General features: G+C 47.4%; 1 protein-coding gene across 2 annotated transcripts in view; it reads right to left on the reverse strand.

The window, feature by feature from the left end:
* Nucleotides 1-541: 541 nt before the first annotated feature.
* The window catches only part of LMCD1 (LIM and cysteine rich domains 1), a 57939-nt gene continuing 41153 nt past the window's right edge, over nucleotides 542-17327 (reverse strand). For both annotated transcript variants that reach the window (XM_082683176.1, XM_082683177.1), the window contains 3 exons: nucleotides 16587-16916; nucleotides 3363-3578; nucleotides 542-1199 (listed from right to left, as the gene is read on the reverse strand). In XM_082683176.1, the coding sequence (XP_082539302.1) occupies nucleotides 1041-1199; nucleotides 3363-3578; nucleotides 16587-16916 (705 nt within the window). In that variant the 3' untranslated portion in view covers nucleotides 542-1040. The remainder of the gene's footprint in view (nucleotides 1200-3362; nucleotides 3579-16586; nucleotides 16917-17327) is intronic.

Here is a 17327-nt window from a genome sequence, read left to right on the forward strand (position 1 = left end):
GTGGAAAGGAAACTAATCTGGGAGCTGCATATGTTCAGAGAGGCCATAAAAAGAGAGGAAATCTGGCCCAAAGACCCATTCTGTTTGGCTTATTCAGTGTCCAGTTGGCAACAATTAAAAGCACAGAGATTTCTCATAAACATCCCATATTTCTTCAAGACTGCGCACACTGGTCACCGTGTCCCCTGGGGCACCAGTTGGCTGAGCTCCGGTGGCTCCACGTGCCTGCTCCCCAAACTCCACCTGGTCTTACTCCCATCCCCTCATTACCTGTGAGGGCAGCTTACCTCCCGGACGCTGCTCTCTGGGGTAGCAGGAAACATGACACATTCCCTCATGGATCTGGGGCTTCCTAGAATGGGGGACACAGGGATTCAGCCTGGAAGACCTACACCCTCAAAGAAATCTGATGAGACACAGGTGACAAAGAGACATGCCAGCCCTTAGGGCAATTCCTGCCACCACGAGCAGTCAGGGTCACAGGGCTCACTGGACACAATGAAATCACACCGTGGTGTGAATAACTACACCGGGACATATGTGGACTTCATAAAACTTTTATTGATACATTTATCATGCCGAAAAAGATTTTTATTTAAAATTCCAATTCCATTTGAAAAGGAGGCCACAAATGATTGTTGGGGTCCCAGCCTGTTCCGGGAGGAGCGCCCCCGTTCGTGAGAAAGCACGCACATTCTACAGCTATGTGATCTGATCACCCAGAACTGCATTCTGGGAAACTCCTAGAGATCCTTTGCAGGATGCCAGCTGTGTCTTTAGTTGGTAGCTGGGAAACAACAACAAAATAACTCCATTCTAAGACTCCTCAGAACGTTGTTGGCTTTGAAACTATTGACCTCAAGGATCTACCACCACCCAATCTAGAATATATGTATGCATATCTATATATATTCCCACTGAAAAAAAAACCACTGTTTTTGTTCCTTGCTGTTGGCACATCAGACAGTTAGGATGGCTTCAACACGTGGCCTTTCTTCTTGGTGGGATCCTGTGGGTTCTGGCTATGGATGGGCAGCCCTTCAGGAGCGCTTGGACTTGCTGCAAGTCGGGCATAGAAGCTGCCCCTTGGTGACGATGTAAGCCCGGCCACTCAACTGCTGCTCACAGCCCTCACAGACAAAGTGCTTTCGGTGCCAGGCCAGGTCCTCCACGCGCTGGTAGTCCTCCGAGAAAATGATCTAGGGGATAGGAACAGAGGAAATGCATGACTCAAGTTCTGTGCCTCGTAGAGACAGTGCGTGGATGACAAGTTGTAGATGGTGGTTCCTCCTTCCCCATTCTCGTCTTGACCTTTAAATGCGTCAGTGGAGGATTCTGACCTAAATCTCAGGCAGTAAGTACAATGTTTGGCACAGATCATGATTGCATTTTAGCTTCTTAGATGGGGAAAAAAAAAAAAATTCTCTGCCACAGGCAGGTTTTACTTATTTAGCATCTGTAATACTCCTTGGCCCAAATTCAGAGCCCAGCTGTGTTCAGAGATGTGATTACATACCCCAGTGAACACAGCCCAACTAAGGACCAGTGGTCACACAGGGTCACTTGGGCTTGGAATAAAGTAACACTTTGGAATATGTATATATATATGCTGAGGAATCCTTGAAGAGAGCCAAATAGTGTACTTCTTAAATACATTTTATGACTTGGGGGTCAAACAGGAATCAGGGAACCAGCTGCATGACATCGGGCAAATTATCTGTCTGTGCCTCGGTTTCCACATCTGTGGAATGGGGACATAAAAACTACCTATCCCGCAGGGTTTTATGAGTGCTACATGTGTTACTACATAAGAAGTGTTTGGCATAGTGACTGTTTTATGACCTCTCCGAGCTGTTCTCTTTTCAAACATAAAATGTAGACAATGATGGTCTCTCCCAAAGGGACCGCTGTGAGATGTAAGTGGCACGTCACATATAAAGTATGGAGCAAATGACTGATCCACTGTAAGCCCTTAATGATGGAGTGTTGTGACTCTAGGTATACTACTATCCTCACAAAAATGAGATTGTGGGTGGACGCGTGGGTGGCTCAGTTGGTTAAGTGTCTGACTTCAGCTCAGGTCATGATCTCAGGGTCCTGGGATGGAGCCCGTGTCACAGGGCTTCATGCTCGGCAGGGAGTCTGTCTCTCCCTCTCTCTCTGCCCCTCTCCCTGCTCATGCTCTATTTCTCTCTCTCAAATAAAATTTAAAAATCTTTAAAAAGCATGAGGTTGTGGGGCAGGCCTGCTGACAATCCTTTTCTCTCTTAACCTCTCTCGATCACAGTTACTAGGTAAGACCCTTGTAGGATTTCAACTTCATATGGAGAGCAATATGTGGAAGGTGGGAGGAGGGAGGAGGCAGATACTGGCTCAAAACGAAGAAGACATTTCTAACCCTCATATGTGCCAATGATGAAGGTAGTGAGTTTCCTGTTGTCATAGGCATACACACAATCGTTACCATTATCATAATTATCGTTGTCATTGTTAATATACCTTAGAGTTGGGGCACCTGGGTGGCTCAGTGGGTTAAGGCCTCTGCCTTCGGCTCGGGTCATGATCCCAGGGTTCTGGCTCCCAGGTTCTCTCTGCTCAGCAGGGAGCCTGCTTCCCCTTCTCTCTCTCTCTGCCTGCCTCTCTGCCTACTTGTGGTCTCTGTCTGTCAAATGAATGAATAAAATCTTAAAAAAAAAATATATATATATACCTTAGATTTCCTCCAGCCTGAACTCATATTGGAGAGTCAAAGCCCTTTCATGGCATCTCTACTGTGTTAAGTTAATGTTTTAGTATTATACCATATCATACTGTATTATATTGTAAGACTACTAGTAGCTCCTATTTATTAATTACTTGGTCAGGCCCTGTGCCAAGCATTTTCATGCATCATCTCATTTTATCCTCATAGTAACCCCTTGGGATGGGCCTATCTTCCTCCCATTTTATGAGTGGTAAATTGTGGCACAGGCATTATGTAGCCACACCACTAATCGTGTAGAGCCAGGTTTGAATGTGGGCGATCTGCTTTCCAGCGCACACCTCCTCCCCTCGTACCCCCACAGTGTTCTTCCGAGCACTTACTAAGTGCCAGGCGTTGTGCCAGGGATAAGACCTGACAAGAACAATGTGTCCAACCCATCCTGAACAACCCCGTGAGTGTGAACTGATTTCTGCCCCAGTTTGCAAATGAGGACACAGAAGCTGAGCTCAGGATTCCAGCTCCGAACCTCCATCTTTCTATCTGCGGATCATATCCTCAATGAAGCCACATCCACCTTGGCCTCGGGTCCTCTCCTGTAGTCGAGGGAGGACACTCCCCACTCCCCAGCCCCCTGTCCCCTGCCCCCGGGGCCTCTCACCTCATCGCAGCCAGAGCACCGGGGCCTCAGGCTCTCGCAGTAATGGCGGCCACACCAGGGTGCACCGTCCTTCCAGAAGTAGATGAGGTCCACCAGCGGCTCAGAGCACTTGACACACAGAAAGCAGGTGGGGTGCCACTGCTTACTGTACCCTGCCCTGTCTGCGTAGACCACAGGGCTGTCGGCGGGGGCCACTTCCTTGCAGAACTCACAGACCTAGAAGGGAATGAGGACACCAGGGATACGAGGTGGTCAGGAGAACACTGTGACACGGGTTCAAGTTTCCACTCTCATCTCTTTATTTCCTGAGGGCCCTCCAGCAAGTTAATGTACCTCTCTGTTCCTCAGTGTTCTCATCTTCAGTGTGGGATAACAACGTTGCCTACCTGGTAGGTTGTTGTGAGGACTAAATACAGTACTTGTTAATCTCAGGGAACCTCAAATTTTTATCCTCCAGGACCCTTTATGTTCTTACTAATTATTAAGAACCCCAGAACGGTTTTGCCCATATCGGTAATAGTTGTTGAGATTTACCATAAGAAAATTAAAGCTGAATAAAAACTCAAGTAATTATTTATTAATTCATCTAAAAATAATAAACCAACATATTAATAGACATATTCACCATTAAAAATAACTGTCCCCCCCCCAAAAAAAAACTTAGTGAGAAGAGAGGCACCACTTTATATTTTTGCAAATCTCTTCACTGACTAGCTCAGTAGAGGACTGTGCCTGTAATTGCTGTAGCATTTTATCTTTTGCATTATGTTGTTTTCTTTGCAATATAGGAAGAAAGTCTGACCCCTCACTGGTATGAATTTGGTTAAAGGAAGGGAGGAGTATTTTAACAGCCTTTCCAGATAACTATGGAGATTCTTCCTTGATACTATATCCAAACTGGACAAGTGGTAGTTTCTCAAAAGTCAATGTGGCCTCTGAACCGTATCAATCAACCTTCCATCCTGGTTACATTAAAACCCATGGGACACCTTGCACTTTGAATGGATCTTTTACCCACATGTAATTATTCTTTAGTGAACTTTTACTTTTAGAAGAGTTCTAGATTTACAGAAAAATTGTGAAGATAGAGAGAGTTCTCATAGACCCCACACCCAATTTCCTCTGTTCTTAACATTTTAGAGTAATATGATATATTTGTCACAATTAGCCAATATTGGTATGTTATTATTAACTCAAGTCCCAACTTTATTTAGATGCTTTTAGATTTTACCTAATATCCTTTTTCTATTTCCAGGATATGTTACCTTTAGTCCTCATGTTTCCTTTAGGTTCCTCTTGGGTGACTTCTCAGACTTCCCTTGTTTTTTAATTTTTGTTTTGTTTTGTTTGTTTGTTTTTTGAGAGAGAGGGAGAGCACGTGCACATGCGTGAGGGGGTTGGGGGGAGAGAGAGAGGGAGAGAGAGAAGCCCAAGGAGGCTTGGTGAGGATGCGGGACTTGATCTCATAACCCCGAGATCATGACCTGAGTTGAGAGTCAGACAATCAACAAACTGAGCTACCCAGGCGCCCCTAGACTTCCCTTGTTTTTGATGACGTTGACAGATTGGAGAAGTACCGGTCAGTTGTTTTGTAGAGTGTTACTTTCAATGATTATATCAGGAGGAAAACCACAGAGGTTAATTGCCATTCTCATGACATACTATCCAGAGTACATACTTCATCCATCGGATCTTTTGAGTCATTTTGGAGTTATTTCCTAACCCTCAGAACTCTGCTGAGGCTGATGCTGATGGTAGCTCTGTCATTTCCTTAAGACAGCTCTCCGTCTGGCACTGTGCTCAGCACGGGGCACTCCTTCCAGAAATGCACGCCTTACAGAAACCCCAGAGAGTTACTTCCCCTTCTACTTTAGCTCCCTTTTAAGAAAATCATTATTTCCCTCCAGACATGGCAAAACTGAGGTTCAGAGAGATTCAGTGGTTGCTCAGTAATGTATAGCTGATAGGCAAAGCTGGGATTTGAACATGGGCCAAGCCTGACCCGGAAGCCAAAGGTCTTTCTACTACAGGGTGTGTAGGCGTCGGCGAACCGCAGCCACTGCCAAACCCAGCTGCTGCCTGTCCTTTTAACACCCACCAGCTAAGACTAGATTTTACCTTCACACTCCAGTTCAGTGAAATGTTTTTTCCCAAAAAAGAATTCCATTTTTCTCATTGGTGGACCTGTATCATGGACTGAATTATCGCCCCCCGCTCCCCAATTCCTATGTTCTCCTAATGTGACTGCATTTGGCGTAGGGCCTTTTAGCAGGTTATTAAGGTTAAAAGAGGCCATAAGGGTGGGACCCTACTCGGATAGGACTGGTGTCCTTATAATAAGAAGAGAAACCAATCGCCTTCTCTCCCATTCTGTGCACGCACAGAGGAAGTGTGAAGACACACTGGGAAGGCAGCTGTGTACATGCCAGGAGGAGAGGCTTCGTCAGAAACTTACTGCACTGGCACTTTGATCTTGGACTCGTAACCTCCAGAACGATGAGAAAATAGATTTCTGTTATTTAAGCCACCCAGTCTGTGGCATTCTGTTATGACAGCCTGAGGTGACTAATATAACCTGTATTACAAAAGCCCATACTTAATGATATTATTAGGTTTTGAATTTCAGAAATAGAACACTTGGTTGGTGGAAATTTGTTTTCTCTCTTGTTACATAAAGTACCTACATAACATCATCAGTTTTGGCTCTTGGCCTACAGCACCTGAAATATTTACCACCTGGCCCTCCACAGAAAATGTTTGCAGAGCCTGGCTTTAGAGGAGAACTCGATCTGACTAAGCACCAATTAATTATAGGTCAGCCCCAACAGAGATATTGTTTTGCCATGCAAAGATGAGTAGGCACATTTTAAGAGACGAAACAATTGGCATTCTTAAGTTATAGACTTGAATTACATACTTAGTATATATTCTTATATACAAAGAGGAAATAAAAGTTATGATGATGCAAAGCAGGGAAAGAAAACCAAATGACAAGGAATGCCCCATGTCCTGACAGGGGTCCCTAAGCACAGCAGTTGTCGAATGAATGGCTAGATTAAAAAAAAAAAAGGGTGTGAGTCCTTCACCCAATGAAAACCCTGTTCCCCTGCACATGGTTGAGTCCCAGTTCCCATGGAGCTCATCAGAGGGTCTCAACCAAAGAAAAGTGATGAATCATCATTCACTTATTTTCACCATCCCGTTGGCACAGCTGGGAGGTGTAAAGTCTTTGGCAAGCACTGTATGAGTACCAAGTGAATTTTCTGGCTGGCTGGCTTTCTGTATTTCACAGGACAAAGTTTCCAGACCTTTTCCTCCCTAGCAGAAGGGACTTAGTGTCCATCCACCACCCAGCTGGGTATCCCTGTGATATACTAGTGGGGTTCCTGATTCCAGGTTTCCTAGAGGTGTCTTAATGTGGAAGCAGGGGGGTGGGATAAAAATGCACCTGGTTGTGTCTGGGGAACATCGGAAAGCACCCACAACCCACAGAAGGAAACGAAGGGATGGGAGGTCAGAAGGTTTAGGGGCTGTGAGCCCAGGTTATGGTTGCAACTTCTGGAGGTATTGGGGAGCCATGACTGGTTCTTGAGGCTGGGAGCACTGTGTTTGGTTCGTACTGTAGTGAGATAATTCTAGTGGCGGCAGCAGCGTGGAGGGGGAAGGAAGAGAGAATAATCCGTGCCCACAGAGCTTTGGCCCCGCTATGTCTGAAAGCTCTGTCTCAAGGTCCTCCCTCAGTGAGGAGTATCTCTTCCCTCATTGTTCCTCCAGCATCCCTGGCTCATGGCCTTGTTACTACCAGTAGCCTGCCCTTTTCAAAGCAAACAGTGTCACTGCCATTTTATGAAAACAAGATGTCTGGGTAATGAGCCCTGTCAGCATGTGTCAGAAACCAATTTCCCTCTCTGGCCTCTCAGTTATTTTCTGTACGCTTTTCCCCATCATCTCAAAGGATAGAAGATCTGACAGTGTCCCAGTTATGTAAGCCTGGTGGCCCCTCAGAGACGAGGGGCAGGCTAGCAACCAAGAGTTAGAAGGCGTAGCCTGCTTGGCTCCTATGATCCAGGCCCTGCCTTTCTCTGCACAAACTTATTCTCCTACAACCTTGGTACTGAAGTTGACAATTTCTGAATTACAGTGGATGGTTGAGAGTGGAGGTAGCTGTGTGACCTTATGCAAGTTACCCAACCACTCTGTGCCTTAGTTTTTTTCATCCATCAGGTGAGGACACTAATAATATTAACACCATATAGTTGTTCTTGGGATTAAATGAGATAATAGGATTAATGGACTTTATAAGGGCTCAGTAACAGCTTGCTAAAATCTCCTGTTGTTTCTACCCCAGCCTTCTTTATAGAGGAGGGGCCTGTAGCTCAGAGGGGTTAAATCACTTTCCCAAGATGACAAGGAAATGTTGAAGGCAGGATGTGCTTTTGGGTTGAAGGCCTGGGGTTTCTTTCCGTAACACCATGATCATGCAGATTGAGAGGATGTTTTTCCTACCATCGATGAGTTTTGTTTTTTCCCATCTCCAGTTTTTCCATCTGTGCTTGGCCAGAGGACAGAGTTGTATGAATTGTATTGCCAATAGCTACTCCAGACTCCGCTATAGTCAGTCCCTTCTCCCAATCCAACCCCTGTAAGACAGTGGTTCTCAGGCCTGTGTCTGCCCCAGCTGCCCCTAGAGCTCTCGTTGAGACAGACTGTTGGGTCCCATACCCAGAGTGTCTGATTCGGACAGGTCTGGGATGAAGCACAGGAATCTGCAAGCTCCCAGGGATGCTGGTGTGGCCAGGGGACCCAGTTTGAGAACCACTATCATATAGTGTCTAAAAATGACCTTAAAAATGAGCTCGGCAAAAATGGCATCACCAATTCAGTTCAGTCACAGCAAAAGCTAATTCAGATTGCTGGGATGCTTAAGTTCTGGACAATTTTTAAGAAAGCCCAGTGTGGTCATTCTCAGGCTACTTTCCCTATGAAGGAGATACTGTGGCCAAGTAAAAGTCCCTTGGGACTATGTTAAAGGGCATAGAGAAGAACACTCATCACTAGCATATCAACGGGTCCATCTTCATTCTGTCAACCATCTACCATCAGAGCTTACCCTCGAGAATCTAACATCTGCCATATAGCTTAGTTTGCAGACTATTTCCCCCTGGGGGGAGGAGGTGTGGCATACATAAATCTTTCATTGGTGGAACAAAGGTGAAGTTTCTCCTTGTGCCACTGAAGCTTGGCTCTGTCCCTGTTCAAATGGTGAAAGATTCTGAATGAAAAAGGTCTAAATGAAAAGGTTTGAAAATTCGGTACTTTGGGGCTTTGTCGTGTGTAAAACCACCTGCTTGGAGAAAACTGAGGAACACTTTAGATGGCACTGCCTTGGGAGCTAAGACGTGGTATTGTTGAGGTTCCCTTGGTCATGGTGTGGGAAATGATGTTGGCCAGTTCTTGGACACGCCTCCAACCGTGGGGTGTCTAAGTCCCTTCCTTTGGTTGTGGCCCCTCCTTAAAGACTTGCTCTGTTGACCAGAATGTAGTGGGAGGGATGTTACGAATTCCTGAGGTAGGTCCTAAAAGACAACTCAGTCTCTTCCACTGGAATCTTTCTCTCTACACACACTTTGGGAGTCCTGGGCAGGCAGGAAAGGAACCCCGAGACCTCTTTGCCAGGGAAGCCCTGTGGAGAAACCACACAAGCCTCTGGCTCCCAGCCTGCCAGCTGCTCCAAACGATGCCACACGGGCAGAGATAAAATAGCCCCACCGAACCCTGCCCAAATTGCTGATTTGTGAGGAGGGCATGTGTTATTTTTTAAAGCCTCTATACCTTGGGGTGTTTTGATATGCAGCAGTAGGTGACAAGAATATCCAATGTGGGCACACAGAATTATTAAGTCTTCTGAAACGGGAGTCATCGAGACACCAAGTGTTTAAGGCAACAGTAGATTAGGGACAGTGGCCAAGGGTTACGTGGCCAAAGAACTATCTCTCAGAACGGAGCTGTGTTGGCCTTCAGAGAATGATCAACAGATAGGGAGAACCCTCCGAACCAGCAATAATCTCTCTCGAGGTTGCCAGAAGTTCTGTCCCAATCATTCTGTTCTTCTCTGGCAGGCTGTTCTCCAAAGGCCTACTCAGTCTAAACCCAGAGTGCCTTGTGAAAATCTTACTATTACAATACAGTAAATATTAACACAAGGGCCTTGAATTCAGGCGCTGGGTTCTTTCCAACACAAATACTCAACAATTTATTTATAAACAGCATCTCCCCATTTCCTCTTATGGTGATTATTCACCATCTTTGCTTTGGAGCCTCGTGTATCCCAGAGTTTTTTTTTTTTTTTTTCTTTCTTAGTTTCTTTCCTTTTTTGGCTCAATGTCATTTCTGGCATCTTTAAACTCTTGTGTTCTGTTCCCCTGCAGTTGTCTTCCTGAGACTCCTCACAGTACAGACTGGGCAGGCTGGATGCCGTGGTCAGGCTGAGGGCTTTGGAAGGAGAACCATGTCATTGCTTCATCACTGATGAGTACTTAGATAAGTCACCCACCTCTCTAAGCCTCAGTTTCTTCATCAGTAACATATGGCAGGCCCTAGCTCACGGGAGAGGCTTTACATATAGTGATCACCATTGTTGGCCAGCCGTTTCACCTCACGCTTCTCCTTGGGGCAGATCATTGAATATGGAGCTCTCTGCTGAGCAAGGTAACATGTTAGGCATTTCTAATGGACTCTCCTTCACTGTTTTTTTCTGATAAAGGGGGATGTGGAGCCAGGAAGGTTTCATAAATGCTACCCTCTGAAGAGAGGCCGTCAGCCTGGGGTGTTCTCAAATCCAGCTTTGACAAGGGTGCAGGCAAGGACTGGCTTCCCACCGAAGGAAAAAGCCTTACATGGGGTCGTCTCTGTTGCAATGGCCAAGCGTGTTTCCTGCAGCTGCATGGGAGCTGGGGAAATAGAAGCTTCCACTTGCTGGAACCCTGGTGGGGTTTGGGGTAAGGCAGGCCTTTGTTCTAATTCTGGCTTAACCACTCACAAGCTAGATGACTAGAAAAAGGGGGAAATTATATTTTGTAGGAGAATTCTTAGAATTCAGTTAAAAAAAAAAAAAAATTGATGTGAAGCCTTTGGCATAGTCCTGCACACAATCTAGACAGTTAAGAGATGGCAGCCAACATCACCAGCATCATCATCCTATTAACTTATAACAGCAAGATGAAAATGGATAAAACCAAAGTAATTTTTTACAGTGGTTCTAGTTCTGGGGTTAGCAAACTATATCTGTGGGCCAAATCCAGCCCACCACTTGTTTTTGCAAATAAAGTTTTATTGGCACATGACTATAGTCCTCTGTTTAGATCCTGTCAATGGCTGTGTTAGAGCTAGAGTAGAGTAGAATAGAGCTAGGCCAGAGTAAGTAGTTGTGATAGAGACCGTATGGCTTGCAAAACCTAAAATATTCACCATCTGCCTTTTACAGGAAAAATTTGCCAGCTCCTGTTTTAGTCAATGGAATATGATGCAGCCCAGTCCAGGAAAAAAAAAAAAAAAGATGCTTGTGAAGCCCATGTGGCAACATGGAAAAGTATTTTCTGTGGGGGAAAAAAAATCCCTTTAATGTCATTAAAATATCTCCACTGTAAAGGAGGAGGGAGGCACATGTGGAGAAGCTTGGTAACCATGGTGATTTTCTGGGCCTTTTGGCCTGGGTCCTCCAGCTCATACAGGGCTCAGGATGTGGGGGTGGGGCACTGGTTTCAAATTCCCGGAGAGGGGCTGGCAGGAAAGCCAACCTGCAGAGCCCACAAGCCAAACATCTGCTGCACAAAGGTTTGGAAATCCCTTGCCCACAAATATGTCCCTTGTTGGGGCTGGAGTCAGGCTGAGCTGCCCGCTGCTGTCAGTTTCCATCAGAGGCAGAGCTCGGTGGGAGGGGTGCTGCAGGGAAGGGGCTGGGTGGGGGGCACCCGGCAGGGATGATAAATACTAAAGGGTGGAGATTACATCGACTGCTATGTTCTGGCTTTCTTTCTCCATTCTTCAGTTACAAGTTTGGGGTGTAGGGAGAGGCGGAAATTCCACGCCCAGGAAATCCGTATATTTCATTTCTGAGAAAATACCAAGTAAGCATTCTCAAGGCGAGGAAACGGTTTGGTGGGGCTGTTAACAATCAGAGCATTGAGGTCGTTGCCCTTGCGGCCCAGGCACTCATAGGTCCCATCCAGGTGGGAGAGGTGGGGAGCAGAGGGCCTGGAAAGTGGATACAGAGCTTTGTCATTCTGGAGTGAATGTTCCAAGTTGCTGGAGTTGGCAGTTCCCTGGCCATGGAACCCTGTGAAGCCCTCCAAACCCAGGAGAACTCACGGTGGGAGGGAGTGGCGTGCTGTGGGCAAGTCCTTCCATTGTTCTTGGCATGCAGAAAAAAGGCCCCCAGATTCTTCACTGGACTGGGCTAGGGGGGGACTCCCAACACTGCCACTCACCCAGCAAACCCACGTACACACACCTTTGGTGGTGGTGTCCCCACCTACCCAGGTCCCACCCCAGGGCTACTCAGACTTATCAGGACTGGTAGCTCACAAGGACATGGGATAGAGTCCCAGCCTCACCTATTATCAGCAAGCCTCTTAACCTCTCACTTTGTCAGGTTTCACATCTGTGAAATGGGTATGACAACCTAAACCTCTCCTGCTAGCTGTTAGGATGGTTCCAGAAGACACGAATGAGCCTGCTGGGCAGTAACAGACACTCTTCCACCTGTGCCCCCCCACCCCACCCCCCGGTTTTTTGCAGGCACATATACGTGGGGCAAGTAGAGGAAAGAGGGAGGTGAAATACTTTGGGGTTTTAATTGGCTTCACTGATTCAAAGAGGACATTTCAGGAGTGACAGCGACTGAGTTAGCCCCTGGGATTTTCTGCTGTCGTGTCTCCTCATGAACACAGATACCTCTGATAGCATTTCTCAGGTGTCCTGCCGCTCCTGACCTCAGTGTAATAATGATGCTTTCAGAGGGCTGCTCTGAGGTACCCAAGGGTAGCCACAGCTCTTGGGTTCACTCTTCAGATGTGCCTCAGCTGATGTGAGGATGCCCCATCCCGTCACGGGGCGGCGGGGGGTGCTTGTGTGTAGGCCCGGAGCTGGAAAGATGGGATGTCCATCTGTGAACCGTCCTCAGATCTGAGGAACCCTGCAGGCCTGGACACATGAGGGAGTTATGCTCAGAGAGTGCTCTTCCCACAGGCGGGTTGGCCTACCCACTGTTCTAGGACCTCACCCCTAACTCAGCTCATGGGGGCATTTCCACATGGGTGATTTGAAAAAGGCTTCTGGCAATAGTGTTCCTCTGGACTGGATAACACTTTCCTCTGAGCACATTCTGGTGGAGGGGCTTGGTGAGGAGACCCCACTGTCTGACTCAGCTGGCATCTGGCCCCTCCCAGGCTTTCTGAGGAAGAACATCATGGTTGACAGGCTGACAGTAGTTTGAGAGAGCCAGGCAAGCTCACTGGAGAAGTGCCCTGGGGTGTGGGCTGACTGCAGCATGGAGGGAGGGGAGCCTGTGGCCTCAGGCTGCTGAGTAGTGCGGTTGCATGGCGCTATATGGCAATGTCTAAAGCCATTCTGTGTTTCCAGAACTTCCCACAGACCATTCAAGGAACGGGAGAGTGTTGTGCCGTGTCCTCAAAGCTGGACTGCCTAAGCCAGCGGGCCAAAAACATCTAGAAAATGCCAGTGTTGTCATCTCTTCAATCCTCACCATAGGCCTCTTGGGTGATATCATTTTCCCTGAGCTTATATGTAAAATTATTTTTATACTCCTTGGCAGTGGGTCTCAAAGAGTGACCCCCAGACCAGCATCAGCATCAGCCTGGGTGCTCATTAGAAAAGCTGAGTCTCTGGGCTTACCTGCCCCTATTAAGCAGGGACCTCTGGGTTAAGGCCCAGACCTCTGAGTTTTAACCAGCCTTCTCTGTAATTTTACTTTGAGAACCACTGCCATAGCCTACCAGAGGCTTTCGGAAGTCCCACCACAAAGAAACGCATGTACTGTTGGTCACTCTACTGTTTCCTAAATTCACATGGCTATGTAATCCATTTATGACCTAATGTCATAAATTAGCTTTATGACCATTAGCTTTCCAAGCAACACTCTTTGGGCAACAGGAGAGATGGGCCTGGGGTCTGATAGAAGTTGGTTCAAATCCTACAGTTTTCTTCAAGTCCTTGGGTGGCTGGGAGTTTTAAATTAGATACTCTAGTGCTTAGCACTACCCTTGGTTCAGGGAAAGCATGCCACATCGTAGCAGCTAACGATAGTAATAATGATCATTCTTTGGATAAGAAGCCATACTATGTCACCAATATAGTTCTAGCAAAATAGGTTTCGTGTGCCTTCCTTTTGCCTCCATTCCCCCCTGCCGCCACAAATCGCCATGTGGATTTGGGCTATCAGTCTGAATTCTACAATTTTTGCTCCCCCTCATCAGGGGAGCAAAAATCAGGATTCCTGCCTGATGCTTGGCTCTGGTAAACTGTCCTCCACTACCCATTTATGGGAGACAGAAGGCCCAGCACATGGATGGCCAGCACCCATGTCCACTTGACTTGGCTACTCACTGGGGTAAGGCAGAGCAGTCTGGGGAGCACTATCTGCAACTAAGTTTGGGGCTGCTGGGGACACATTCTCTATGGTCTATGTCTATCTAGCTACCTTTGTAGGATTTGCTCCCGGGATTCAAGGAGATAAACAGGGACTTATAAATAAAAGCCCCCAGCCTCCTTTCTTCCTGGAAGACATCATAAGCAGGGTTTTATAACTCTGCATAATGTAGTAGGAAAAGTATAGGATCCAGGTCCTACTCCTTAGAAACTATGGGACCTCGGAAAAGTTACCTACCCTCTCTGAATCTCTGATTCCATACCTGTAAAATGGGGTTGGTGAAATTCACACCACTAGGCGATTGTATGAATTAAACAAAGACCCTGACAGGGCAGGGTATCTAGTACAGAGCAGGTGCTTAATAATTGTGAACTTGAATCCCCAGGGAACATGGCCATCTAGATCGTCCTCATCATTCAAGGCTCACTTCTTCACCCATTTGTTCATTCATTCATGGTTCACATATTTATTGGACACCTACTCTCTATACTGATGGCATCTGCTGAAGATACAGAGATGAAAAAGACAAGCCAGCAGCACCTAGAGGGGTGCATGTAATACAGACTGAATCCACTAATTACATAACTAGTTATCTAAGCAAGATTGGGTTTAGGGTAAGGAAGGAGAAGGCTGTCTTCCCCAGGCAGCCCAGCCCAAATAATATGGACTTCCTTCAAATTCCCTGTTCATTGTCTGATCTTGTTGTTTATATACTTCTAAACTGTCACAACTACTTCCTAAAGTTGACGGTAGGCAGAGACCCGGGATCTCAGGCCACCTTTGCCCCACTTCCATGCTGTGCAAATATGTGGGGCTGAGTCAGGGGTAAAATATGTTCTCAGATCAGCATATCTCTCCTGGGAATGGCAATTGGGAAATGTCACAATGACTTAAAGAGATCACCTTCCAAGTTGGAATTAGGCAGTATTTATGCTTTAAGGACAGATGACTATTTGGATAGAGGGCTGGATGGAGAGAAGAATCGTTTATGAAACATGGTAACGGGATCTAAATTTTTTTTAAGTTGCTGGGACATGTGTCCTTCCTGAGCAATAGGTTTTTTCGACGCCCTTTCCAAATTTGTGGTAGGGAAAATGGGTTTTTTCTTTTGTCTTAAAGTTCTCAGATTAGGGGCACCTGGGTAGCTCTAACTGAGATCGTGATCTCGGGATCCCAGGATTGAGTCCCACATCGGGCTCCCTGCTCCGTGGGGAGTCTGCTTCTGTCTCTCCCTCTGCCCTGCCCTCCTGCTTGTGCTCTCTCTCACACATAAATAAATAAAATCTTTCACAAAAAGAAAAAAAGTTCTCAGATTAACAGTGTGAAGCCCCAGTTCACTGGATGGCAATCCCAAACGAATGTGCCAACACAAGGGGGTTGGACATGCGGGATGCAGGTTTTGGATGATAAGTCTGAGTCGCAGCAGGGGAGAGGGAGCCTGGCTCTCTCTGAGTGTAGAGACAGCATCATCGGGGCTGCCATTTCCCTGGGATGTCTGGGTCACACAGGTGACTGCCAGCTGTTACCAGCAGGACAGGTAATTGGCTTGAGGACTCCCTGTATTGGGACATTGATCTACAAATCCCATACAGAGGCGGTTGAGGCCAGTTGGCTGAAAGGGGCAGAGGACAAAAGGTAGAAGGGGGTCAGAGACCAGGAAAGAGCAGACATCAGTCCTTGGGGGCACCTGCATCAAGCTAGTCCTTTCACCTCCTGTGGGACAGATCAGACAAACCAATCCATGAGGCTTTCGCCTCCCAGACGGCTTCTTCTTCATTTGTTCTCAACCAGCCCCCAGGAGCTCACTCCCTTACAGCGTATCTTCCACACACTCCTCAAGGATGCTTTCCAAAGCACAGCTCAGATCCTGTGGCGCCTCCCGCCGACAGCCTGCCATGGCTCCCCGTGGCCCTCAGAGGGATGTCCCACATCCCTGCTATTCTCCAATGGGAGCACAGGGACCTCTGCCTGTTTGATTTCCTGGGGCTTGGCGGACAGGACAGGCTAGTCGATACATGAGTGACGAATGGATGGCTTGCTGCTTCGGGAAGCATGCCCCTGCTGACCATGCCAGCTTCGTGTCCCCACACCCCCAGCGCACCATGCTTTCAGACACATGGCACTCAGTTCAGCCCTCCGGCTCCACTTCGCTCTCTGGAACTCAGGCCTTTTGTATACGCTCACCTCTCGAAGGTGGCACAGGCCTTCCCTGCCAGGCCTGAAGACTTGGATGCATCCTGGTTATTCTTCCCAAGCCAGGCAGGTCCTCAGCTCCTCCTCCAAGCCTACCCTCACCCCAACCAAGGTTAGATGCCCTTTCTGTGACACTTTGGTTGTCTGTGACCTTCCCTGGACGCTGAGCCTCCCAAGCATGGGGATCGTGTTATTTTCCGCAGGACAGTGTGTGGCCTGAGTAAATGAGCACCCCATAAGCTGCTGGCGGGATGAACACATGAACGACGGCATGAACGAGGGGAAAAGCCTGGAGTTGGGGCCGTGACTGCACGAGCCCTGGGGACTGGTAGTTTCAGCCACACCGGGAGGCAGGAGAGACTTACGTATTCTTTGGACGGGTCACCGATGCTGCCGTTGGTGGTTGGGGCGGTGGTCTCCGGGCCCTCTGGCTTTTCCTGCTGCTTCCCCTCCTCCTTGGGCAAGCCCCCTTGCCCAGGGAGGGCCACCTCTCCCACGCCCAGTGCCTCGCTCTTGTATTGCTTGACAAAGTCTTCCATCACTTTGACCTCGTTCTCCAGAAGTCCACGGCAGCGAGAGGGGTCCTGGTCGTAGATGGGGAGCTGGTGCATGAGCTGGCGGCGGCGGTAGTAGGCGCCCTCGGTGCCCGTCACCGGCTGCTTCTCCTTCGGGATGAGCTCCATGTACTGCAGGCCCTAGTGGGGAAGAGATAAAGCAACTGTGATTGGCACACGTCCATGCAGAGATCTGGAACTGGCGAAGTTTCCAGCTTCTTTGGGTTTTCTGCAGAACCGGAGGGCGGTCCAGGTAGAAATGCTGGGAATCTGGCAACACCCAAGAGAGGCCTGAATAAGTTCCACTCTGCCTGCATTGTCACACATTCACATTCTGGGTGAGAATGGTGTACTTTAAGTCAGTATTCATTTTAGATTTTTTTGGCGTGGTGATACAGGTTTGGTTTCCTTCAACACTGAACATTTTTACTTCATTTACCTCATGGCAATGCTCCTAATTAAAAAAAAAAGTCGATCTACTTTAAAATTGCTTTTCTCAGAAAAGTATAATTAAATCATTAGAGGCATAAGGTATTTCATGGTTTATTAATT

Source organism: Mustela nivalis (genome assembly GCF_964662115.1).
Source record: "Mustela nivalis genome assembly, chromosome: 1".
In the NCBI taxonomy this organism is placed as follows: Eukaryota; Metazoa; Chordata; class Mammalia; order Carnivora; family Mustelidae; genus Mustela; species Mustela nivalis.